The 11,250-nt window shown below is 49.5% G+C and overlaps 1 protein-coding gene across 1 annotated transcript; it reads right to left on the bottom strand.

The window, feature by feature from the left end:
- Window positions 1-7,994: 7,994 nt before the first annotated feature.
- LOC135889001 (uncharacterized) lies at window positions 7,995-10,467 on the bottom strand. The gene is made up of 4 exons (XM_065416814.1): window positions 10,243-10,467; window positions 9,351-9,402; window positions 8,521-8,708; window positions 7,995-8,015 (listed from the first exon to the last, which is right to left on the bottom strand). Exons 1-4 carry the CDS (start codon window positions 10,387-10,389, stop codon window positions 7,995-7,997), a joined length of 408 nt encoding a protein of 135 aa, XP_065272886.1. The 5' UTR covers window positions 10,390-10,467.
- Window positions 10,468-11,250: the final 783 nt, after the last annotated feature.

Raw genomic sequence — 11,250 nt, 5'->3', positions numbered from 1 at the left:
GAATGATTCTGGTGCATCAGAAACCGGCAGTCCTTCTCCGTGGGGTACTGGGCGAATAGCTGATGGAATGTTTGGATAATGCACAGTCCACTTTTTCTTCTTTGACACACCTTTCCTAACTGGAGGCACCATGCAGAAGTAATAATTGCTGGTATGATCTGTTGGCTCTCTCCAAATCATTGGCACTGCAAAAGGCATAGATTTCCTTTTCCTGTTCAACCACTGGCGAAGATTTGTTGCACAAGTGTTGCAGCATATGTGTGGGGCCCACCTCTTGTCCTGATCTCCAATTTTGCAGCCAAAATAAAGGTGATAGGCTTTCTTAAGCATAGTGGTTATACTGCGCTTTTGTGATGCAAAAGTCACTTCACCACAAACATAGCAGAAGTTATCTGCACTGTTCACACAAATACGAGGCATCTCTGCTCACTTTGGCTAAACAGAAATGTGTCCCCTTGCAAAATCAAACACTGACAAATAAGAGCACGACACTGTATGATTTCTAGAGCTGATATAGGGCAATTTGTTCAGCAGAGTGATGTAAGCTTCGTTATGATTGCATCATCCATGACTTCTAGGAATAACATGATGCAATTCATATCATGTATGACGCAATACCAGCTTCAGATTGCATCATTCATTGTTTTGCCTAAAAAGCAAGTACTGTCCAAACTCAGTCATAGATTTATTCATAGATCCAGTCAAAGATGTATTTTAGTCATTTCTGGTTTAAATTGAGATCCCTTCCCTTTATAACTCATTTATCCTCCGCCATTCCCAAGTCAAGGGTCGTATATACTGACCCAATAGCATATCTTGAAAACTAGAGCCAATCAACAATTTTAAGCATCATTTTCGTTCTCAGTGACCCAGAATTAGTAACATTTGACTACATTTATTTCAGAAGCATTTTGGCTGTAGAGCAGTGAACCTGACACCTGACCCAAAGGACCAATAAGGGGACAAGATACTTTCAAATCTGGGGGGGGGAGGCTTTTGTTTGTGCTCTTTGTTTTGGGGGTTGTTCGCTCTTGGGACTAAGAGGGACCGGATATCAATCCATGCTCTCCAAATCTTTCTGAACAAGTCTCTCATATTTCAAACTTGTAAGTAACAGCCAGGCAAGGCATGTTAGTTTATCTTTGTTTTCTCAACTTGTGAATTTTACCTTTGCTAGAGGGAGGTTCATCCCTGTTTTGTTGTAATTTTGAACCTAGGGCTCGAGGGGTTCCTCTAGGCTCTTTGAATCTGATTACCCTGTAAAATTATTTTCCATCCTGATTTTACAGAGATGATTTTTACTTTTTCTTTTTAATAAAATCCTTCATTTAAGAACCTGACTGATTTTTTCCATTGTCCAAAGACCCAGGGGTTTGGGTCTTTGATCACTTTGTAACCAATTGGTTAGGATATTATTCTCAAGCCTCCCCAGGAAAAGGGGTGTAAGGGCTTGGGGGGATATTTTGGGGGAAGAGGAACTCCAAGTGGTCCGTTCCCTGTTTCTTCTTAAATCACTTGATGGTGGCAGTGTACCAGGTTTTAACCTAAGCTGGTAGAAATAAGCTTAGGGGGCTTTCATGCAGGTCCCCACATCTGTACCCTAGAGTTCAGAGTGGGGAAGGAACCCTGACAGGCCCTCTAAGGGGAACTGGGCCCAGCCCCATCTATGGCTGATCAGCTGAAGCTGTGGGGCAGAGATCAGACAGCTTGGAGATCCCCTGCAGGCGTATAATCAGGAAGACCAAAGAGTTGGCTGATGTGATTGCAAAGCCATTGGCCATTATCTTTGCCTGACCAACCTGATTGCCTTCTATGATGAGATAACTGGCTCTGTGGATATGGGGAAATCAGTGGATGTGATATATTTTGACTTTAGCAAAGCTTTTGATACGGTCTCCCGCAGTACTCTTGCCAGCAAGTTTAAAAAGTATAGATTGGATGGATGGACTATAAGGTGGATAGAAAGCTGGCTAGATTGTCGGGCTTAATGGGTAGTGATCAATGGCTCCATGTCCAGTTGGCAGCTGGTATCAAGCGAAGTGCCCGAGGGGTTGGTCCAGGGCCTGGTTTTGTTCAATATCTTCATTAATGATCTGGAGGATGGGACGGCTGGGGCACATGAGTTATGAGGAGAGGCTGAGTGAACTGGGGTTATTTAGTCTGCAGAAGAGAAGAGTGAGGGAGGAGCAGCAGCACCCAGGAGCCGGCAAACAGGGCTGCTAACAGGGGAGTTTAAGTGGGAGTTTACAGGGGGAGGCAGAAGGGGAGGCAGGTGGGCGCGGCGTTCGGTGTGCTGTGTTCCCCCAGGTGCGGTGGGTAGAGACCACATCAGCCATGAGCCAAGCAGCGGGGGACACAATGCAGATGATTGCATGTGGCAGCTGCGGTATGTACATGGTTCTAGCAGGGGCGCCTGAACAGAGGTATGTTTGTATGAAATGCCGCCTAATAGACCTGCTAAAGAAAAGATCCGAGGGTTGGAGATGCAGGTAGATACCCTGGTAGAGTTTAGAAGGGGATTCGAGCAGCTAATGGAGCAAAGGCAGGGAGTGGCGGAAGGGGAATGCTCAGGGGCGCAGGTGGAAGCAGGGGCTATGGTCTGTGAGGGGGGAATGTCGGGGGGAGAACAAGAGCAGTGGAAGCATGTGACCGTGAGAAGCAGGCCAAGGAAAAGGAGGGCCAGTGAAGGGGAAATAGAGCTCAGGAACAGGTTTGGGTGTTTGGATAACGAGGAGGGGAGGCAGCAGGCGGTAACTGATGGTGGGAGGCAGAGGAAGAAGAGAAGAGCGGCTAGTCCAATAGAGAGAGGGGAGGAGTTGATGGAGACAGCATCAATACTTAGCCCGGGGAGGATACAGGATGGCAATAGGGGGACTATAAGGGAAAATAGAGACAGACAGGAGTTACGGCCGCAGGGAACAGGGGATAGATTGGTAGATTGCGCTGCCCCCAGGCAAAGGCAGGTTTATGTGATTGGGGACTCCTTACTGAGGAGGTTAGACAGGCCTGTGACCAGGGCGGACCCAGAAAACAGAAGGGTGTGCTGTCTACCGGGTGCTAAGATACGGGATGTGGACCTGCGGTTGAAAAGGATCCTAAAAGGAGCAGGTAAGAACCCCTTGATCATCCTTCACGTAGGAACGAATGACACGGCTAGGTTCTCGCTAGAGAGAATCAAGGGAGATTATGCCAGGCTGGGGAAGACGCTTAAGGAAGTCGAGGCTCAGATTATCTTCAGTGGGATTCTGCCTGTTCCTAGAGAAGGACAGCAGAGGGCTGACAGAATAGTGAGGATAAATAGCTGGCTAAGGGAGTGGTGCTATAAGGAGGGCTTTGGGATGTATGGCCACTGGGAGGCTTTCGGGGACAGACAGCTGTTCTCGCGGGATGGACTTCACCTGAGTAGGGAAGGAAATAGACTTCTGGGAGGGAGGCTGGCTCATCTCATCAAAAGGGCTTTAAACTAGGAATTTGGGGGAGACGGTTGGGAGATGTCCAGTTAATCTCCACGCCAGATTCCAAAACTGAAAAGGAGGGTGAAGAGATAAGCACAGATATAGGTAGGGGAAAGGGATTGGACATAAGAAGGAGGGGCGGATGGACAGTACGGGGTCCGTACCAAATTGCGTAACTAATGGGAGAAAGGATAAACAGCATACAGTAAGATGTTTATACACCAATGCGAGAAGCCTAGGTAACAAAATGGAGGAATTGGAGCTCCTGGTCCAAGAAATGAAACCGGATATCGTAGAAATAACCGAAACATGGTGGAACGGTAGTCATGACTGGAGTACAGGTATGGAAGGGTATGTGCTGTTTAGGAATGACCGGAAAAAAGGTAAAGGTGGGGGAGTGGCATTGTATGTCAATAATGAGGTAAACTGTAAAGAAATAGTAACTGATGGAATGGATAAGACGGAGTCTGTCTGGGCAATAATTACACTGGGTAAAAGAACTACTAGAGCCTCCCCCGGGATAGTGCTTGGGGTGTGCTATAGACCGCCAGGATCTAGCCTGGATGCGGACAGAGAACTATTTAATGTTTTTAGGGAAGTAAAAACTAATAAGAGCTGTGTAATCATGGGGGACTTTAACTTCCCAGATATAGATTGGGGAACAAATGCTAGTAACAATAATAGGGCTCAGATGTTCCTAGACGTGCTAGCAGATGAATTCCTTCATCAAGTAGTAACTGAACCGACGAGGGGGGATGCCATTTTAGATTTGGTGCTGGTGAGTAGTGAGGACCTCGTTGAGGAAATGGTTGTAGGGGACAACCTTGGCTCGAATGACCATGAGCTAATTCAGTTTAAACTAAATGGAAGGATTAACAGAATTAAAACTGTGACTAAGGTTTACGATTTCAAAAAGGCCAACTTTAATAAATTAAGGCAACTACTTAGGGAAGTGGATTGGGCTAACATACTTAGGGATCTAAAGGCAGATGGCGCCTGGGATTATTTCAAGTTGAAGTTGCACGAGCTGTCCGAGGCCTGTATCCCGAGAAAGGGAAAACGGTTAGTAGGCAGGAAATTTAGACCTAGCTGGATGAGCGAGCGTCTCAAAGGGGTGATTAAGAAAAAACAGAAAGCGTACAAAGAATGGAAGACGGGAGGGATCAGCAAGGAAACATACCTTATTGAGGTCAGAGCATGTAGAGATGCAGTGAGAAAGGCCAAAAGCCATGTAGAGTTGGACCTCGCGAGGGGAATTAAAACCAATAGTAAGAGGTTTTATAGCCATATAAATAGAAAAAAAACAAAGAAAGAGGAAGTGGGACCGCTGAAGAATGTAGATGGAGTGGAGATTAAGGATAATCTAGGCATGGCACAATATCTAAATGAATATTTTGCATCGGTCTTTAATAAGGCTAATGAAGGGCTTAGGAATAGAGGGAGCAGGACAGAGGGGAATAAAGGAGGGGGGGGTTGACATTACCGTATCGGAGGTGGAAGCCAAACTTGAACAGCTAAATGGGACTAAATCGGGCGGACCGGATGATCTTCATCCGAGAATATTGAAGGAACTGGCGCCAGAAATTGCAAGCCCCTTAGCGATAATTTTTAATGAATCTGTAAACTCGGGGGTGGTACCGTTGGACTGGAGGATAGCTAATGTGGTTCCTATTTTCAAGAAAGGGAAAAAAAGTGACCCGGGTAACTACAGGCCTGTTAGTTTAACATCTGTAGTATGCAAGGTCTTGGAAAAAAATTTTAAGGAGAAAGTAGTTAAGGACCTTGAGGTGAATGGCAATTGGGACAAATTACAACATGGGTTTACGAAAGGGAGATCGTGCCAAACCAACTTGATCTCCTTCTTTGAGAAAGTAACAGACTTTCTAGATAAAGGAAATGCGGTGGATCTAATATACCTCGATTTTAGTAAAGCGTTTGATACGGTACCGCATGAGGAATTATTGGTTAAATTGGAAAGGATGGGGATCGATATGAAAATCCAGAGGTGGATAAAGAACTGGTTAAAGGGTAGACTGCAGCGGGTAGTACTGAAAGGTGAACTGTCAGGTTGGCGGGAGGTCACCAGTGGGGTTCCTCAAGGTTCGGTTTTGGGTCTGATTTTATTTAATCTATTTATTACTGACCTCGGAACCGAATGTAGGAGTGGGCTGATAAAGTTTGCGGATGACACAAAGTTGGGAGGTATTGCCAATTCGGAGAAGGATCGGGATATCCTGCAGGGAGACTTGGATGACCTTGTAAATTGGAGTAATAGTAATCGGATGAAATGTAATAGTGAGAAGTGTAAGGTGATGCATTTAGGGATGACTAACAAGAATTTTAGTTATAAGCTGGGGACGCATCGGTTGGAAGTGACGGAGGAGGAGAAGGACCTCGGAGTCCTGGTTGACCGCAGGATGACTGAGTCGGCAATGTGACGTGGCCGTGAAAAAAGCTAATGCGATCTTGGGATGCATTAGGCGAGGTATTTCTAGTAGGGACAAGGAGGTGCTGCTTCCGTTATACAAGGCGCTGGTGAGACCTCATTTGGAGTACTGTGTGCAGTTCTGGTCTCCTATGTTTAAAAAGGATGAACTCAAACTGGAACGGGTAAAGAGAAGGGCCACTAGGATGATCCGAGGAATGGAAAACCTTTCCTATGAAAGGAGACTCGAGGAGCTCGGTTTGTTTAGCCTAACCAAAAGAAGGCTGAGGGGAGATATGATTGCTCTCTTTAAATATATCAGAGGGATAAATACCAGGGAGGGAGAGGAATTATTTCAGCTCAGTACCAATGTGGACACGAGAACAAATGGATATAAACTGGCCGTGGGGAAGTTTAGGCTTGAAATCAGACGAAGGTTTCTAACCGTCAGAGGGGTGAAATTTTGGAACAGCCTTCCAAGGGAAACGGTGGGGGCAAAAGACCTCTCTGGCTTCAAGATTAGGCTAGATAAGTTTATGGAGGGAATGGTTTGATGGGATAACATGATTTTAGTCAATTAGGCAATAACGTGTCATCACTGGTAAAATGAGGGTCCGGCTGGAGAATCTTGCCTGTATGCTCGGGGTTCTACTGATCGCCATATTTGGGGTCGGGAAGGAATTTTCCTCCAGGGTAGATTGGCAGAGGCCCTGGAGGTTTTTCGCCTTTCTCCGCAGCATGGGGCAGGGGTCGCAAGCTGGAGGATTCTCTGCGACTTGAAGTCTTTAAATCACGATCTGGAGACTTCAACAGCTGAGTTAAGGGAAAGTGGGTGGGTCAGCTTTTGTGGCCTGCATCATGCAGGAGGTCAGACTAGATGACCATAATGGTCCCTTCTGACCTTAAAGTCTATGAGTCTATGAGTCTATTTGATAGCAGCCTTCAACTACCTGAGGGGGGGTTCCAAAGAGGATGGAACTCGGCTGTTCTCAGTGGTGGCAGATGACAGAACAAGGAGCAATGGTCTCAAGTTGCAGTGAGGGAGGTCTAGGTTGGATATTAGGAAACACTATTACACTAGGAGGGTGGTGAAGCACTGGAATGGGTTACCTAGAGAGGTGGTGGAATCTCCTTCCTGAGAGGTTTTTAAGGCCCAGCTTCACAAAGCCCTGGCTGGGATGATTTAGTTGGGGTTACTCCTGCTTTGAGCAGGGGGTGGGACTAGATGACCTCCTGAGGTCTCTTCCAACCCTAATCGTCTATGGTTCTATGATCCTCGCAGGAGCCAGCAAGTGCTCAGTTAGCGTGAGAGCGCAGGGAGGGGGCAGGCTCTGGCAGGGGAAAGCAGCCGGTTCATGTGTGACTCAGGCTCAGTGCAGTGCTGCTGGGAGCAGGCTGGGAAGGAGAAGAGAGCAGAGAGGGTCGGCTGGAGGCCCAGGCACATGAGCTGTGGACAGGAATCCTGTAGGGGTAGCCAGGTCCCTGCAGCAGACCCTGGGCTGGGGAAAAGGCCATAAGTGAGATGCTGAACTTGTGTTAAATGGTTTGATTTGGAAGGGAAGGGAATGGAGCACAGAGACCTCAGAGCAGCCAGTCTTGGCCATTCTGCCCCATGGACCCAAATGTGACACAGGTCCCCGCTCTCATACCTCTACACCCCTTATGACAGCCGAGGAGAGTCAGTGCCGGGGGAGCGCCATTGCCGAGTCTCCTCTCACCCCGTTCCAGCCAAGGCCGGCTAGACCAGCTGCCATTCTGGGTACACAAACCCTGCCTGCTGCAATGGCTCTAACAGCCCTGTCAGCCTGACAGCCCGGGCGTCCCTGCCTCACACTGCCCTGTGCTCCTGACACAGATCCCTTTCTTCCCCTGCCTCTCAGCCAAGGAACCGAGGACGAGCTCCCAAGGGTCCGGGAGCAGAGATTCAGAGTGAGTCCCGAGAGCTGCCCCTTGCAGCTGAGACAGGTTCTTGGCTCGGCCGGGCCATCCCTGGGCCCAGGCAGCCACCACTGCTGGGGAGCGATAGGGAAAGCAGCTGGTGCCCTCGCAGAGCTGCAGCTCAGCACACACTGCACTCACTTCACAGCAAAGTTAGCCTGTCCTGTGAATGGCACCTAAGGAAGGCTGGGCTGCTGCTGGGAAGGGAGAGGAAGAGGGAGAAGGGTCAGAGACACCGGGGAACATGAGACTGAAGCTAACCAGCAATACATTCAATTGGCACAGGAGGGACCCCTGCCCCCGAAAACCCCCTTTCCATCACGCTTGCTAAGGATTCCATTGGGGACTATTTGTCATGTAGAAAGGATACACTGGAAACTTTCACCACCTCGTCCCGTGGGAGCCTGAATTTCTGCTGGAAAAGTTCCCTGCGCCCCTAAGTGAGACAGGCTCCTAGGGGCCCCAGTGTGGCTGTTCTTATAACGTACCTGGGTCTGTGCATCGCATCGCTCTTCCCCTGGCTCTCTCGGGAGCACTTGTGGATCTGGGCCTACAGATCCATTTCTCAGGTGGGATGGGAACTTCCCCCACCTGAGGGCCCTGCCCGGATTGGCTCATTGATCCCGTAACCAGAGCCAAAGGGAAGGGAATTGTCTCAAACCCCAGTGCAGCCAGCGACCTGACCTCTGTTGGGGCCCGTACCTGGTTCACCAGCAGGGGCCCCTTCACACTGGTTGCGTACACCAGGGACATGTTCTCTGGCGTCTCAGACTCTAGTGTGTTCAGCCTCACTATCCCAGCGTTGTTTATCAACAGATTCAGCCCCGAGCCTTTCAGATGCTCCTCAACTCTGGCTGCTGCTGCCTTGATGCTGGCTGGGTCTGTAGCTTCTATAGAGACACAGCAGGGGGTTCAGGTGAGTGATTCCTCCTCCCTCATGTCACCCCATAGCACACCCCTCTCCCAGGCACCAGGGGGCTTCTTCCAGTGGGAGTGAGAGGTAGGAGAGGGGATGGAAGTTGGGGGGGAAAGTTGCTGCTGGGTCCAGAGAAGTGGAGTTGTACTGGGGCAACAATAGGAAAGGATAATAATAATAAAAAATAATAGTTCTTTTGACAATCTTAGTAGGAGATTAAAAAACCCTAAATTTATTATAATTAGTGAATACTTCAGATGTGTGTAGTTGATCTAAATTGGACAAAGAACTGGAATGATCTAAAACTATTTTTGAATGCATTGTAGGTGAGAGAACTCAGGACTGCCCAGAGGGGGGGCAAGTGGGGCAATTTGTCACATGAGGGGCCTGGCACATGGTGGCCCTGGGGCTTTTCCAGCCCACCCAGGGCTATCCGACCCCTGCAGGGCTCCCCAATCACACCCGCCTTCTCTGGGGTTGGGTAAGGAGTCAATGGGCTCTGAGTGATTATTGACTCTGGTCCTGTTCTCCCCACTGAGATCTGGAGGGCAGGGAATGGGGACAAGGACGGGGACAGGGAACAGGGGAACAACATAACCCAGGGAAGGGAACCCACCTAGCACAACGATCACCAGGTTTGGATGCCTGGACACCAAGTTCTTCAATTGCTGGAAAACAATAAAGTCGATGACTATTGACAGAGCCACCACCCCTGGGCGATGGCCACGCTGGGCAGAGTCCAGCTCCCTGCTGCTACCTGGGGCCGAGTCAATACCTTATTGCTTTGACTCTGCAAAGTCCCCACGTGCAGCACCCAGCTCTGGCTTTCTGGGTCTGTAGGAGGCGTCTGTCTGTCTCCTGAGCATCTAAAACACCATCATCTAACTTAGTGCGATCGAGTCAGGGACACAAACCATTTCCCTGTCAGTAACGCACCTGTGCTCCCTGTCCTCTCCCTCCATGCTCTCTGGGAGTCTGTGACGCCGGGGGCTGGTCAGGGCACAGGGACTGCGAGGAGCAGCCGGGACATTGTGAATGAGGACACTGGAGAGGAGCAGGGCCCTGGGGGGCAGGAAGCAGGTTTAGGTCCTCTCCCTCCATGGACTCTGGAGGTCTGTGACGCCAGGGGCTGGTCAGACTAAAAAACTGATTTTGTAAAAAGTATCATGATTTTGGGGGTCGGACGCATGATTTTGTCTCTCTTGAGGCCGGCAGTACTGGGTATGTTTACACCGCAATCACAACAGGTATACGCTGTACAAGCCGGCCCAGAACCCCTGGGGAATTACTCAAGGGCCAGCCTGTGCTGCCGCATCCTCACTGCTCTGGTACTCGAGCTACCTCTGGTAAAGCTAGCTCAGGTGTAGCTACAACCCTGAGGCTGGAGCTGTGTCTGCAATCCCCTCCTCCTCCGGCACGTTGCTCTCGGAGCCGAAGGCGTCTTCAGATTCCCCTCCCTCCCCACCACCATGTACAGCTAACTCCATCTCACCTCGCCCCGTTCTCACCTGCGCTCGCTGTCCCTCTGGGTCCCGGCAGGTCGCAAAGACCCACTCGGGTGGGTTTGATTTCTCCAGAAACTGCTTGACGAGCTCCAGGCCGATTCCCCGATTGGCCCCAGTCACCAGAACGCTGTGGACATTAAAGCCAGCCATGGTCCCTCGCCTGCCTCTGCCCCAGCAGACAGTGCCTCTGCTGAGTGAGAGCTGGGCTAGTTCTAGCCCCCACTTCCCCTGCACCTGGGGTTATATAAAGGTAGGGCTAGGGAATGAGCTCTATGCTGCCATCTAATGGTGAGATGAGGTAAAGGTGGAATGAGCCAGACCTTATTTGTATATTTGTTACCCATCATGGAATCATAGAACATCAGGGTTGGAAGAGACCTCAGGAGGTCATCGAGTCCCACTCCCTGCTCAAAGCAGGACCAACACCAACTAAATCATCCCAGCCAAGACTTTGTCAAGCCGGGCCTTAAAAACCTCTAAGGATGGAGATTCCACCACCTCCCTCGGTAACCCATTCCAGTGCTTCACCACTCTCCTAGTGAAATAGTGTTTCCTAATATCCAGCCTAGACTTCCCCCACTGCAACTTGAGACCATTTCTTCTTGTTCTGTCATCTGCCACCACTGAGAACAGCCTAGTTCTATCCTCTTTGGAAACTCCCTTCTGGTAGTTGAAACTGCTATCAAATCCCCCCTCGCTCTTCTCTTCTGCAGACTAAATAAGCCCAGTTCCCTCAGCCTCTCCTCATAAGTCATGTGCCTCAGCCCCCTAATCATTTTCCTTGCCCTCCGCTGGACTCTCGCCAATTTGTCCACATCCCTTCTGTAATGGGGGGACCAAAACTGGATGCAATACTCCAGGTGTGGCCTCACCAGTGCCGAATAGAGGGGAATAATCACTTCCCTTGATCTGCAGGCAATGCTCCTACTAATACAGCCCAATATGCCGTTGGCCTTCTTGGCAACAAGGGCACACTGCTGACTCATATCCAGCTTCTCATCCACTGTAATC

This window comes from Emys orbicularis, chromosome 14, assembly GCF_028017835.1.
Source record: "Emys orbicularis isolate rEmyOrb1 chromosome 14, rEmyOrb1.hap1, whole genome shotgun sequence".
In the NCBI taxonomy this organism is placed as follows: domain Eukaryota; kingdom Metazoa; phylum Chordata; order Testudines; family Emydidae; genus Emys; species Emys orbicularis.
This window is presented reverse-complemented; position numbering and strand designations above follow the sequence as displayed.

What these genes read in the sequence shown, in the direction of transcription:
- LOC135889001 (XM_065416814.1), bottom strand. Translation starts at nt 10,389, where the DNA reads ATGGCTGGCTTTAATGTCCACAGCGTTCTGGTGACTGGGGCCAATCGG. An exon ending in CAGAGGGACAGCGAGCGCAG is followed by an intron (nt 9,403 to 10,242) that starts GTGAGAACGGGG and finishes ATTGTTTTCCAG; the next exon opens with CAATTGAAGAACTTGGTGTC. An exon ending in GGCCCCTGCTGGTGAACCAG is followed by an intron (nt 8,016 to 8,520) that starts GTACGGGCCCCA and finishes CTCCCTTCCCAG; the next exon opens with CAGCAGCCCAGCCTTCCTTA.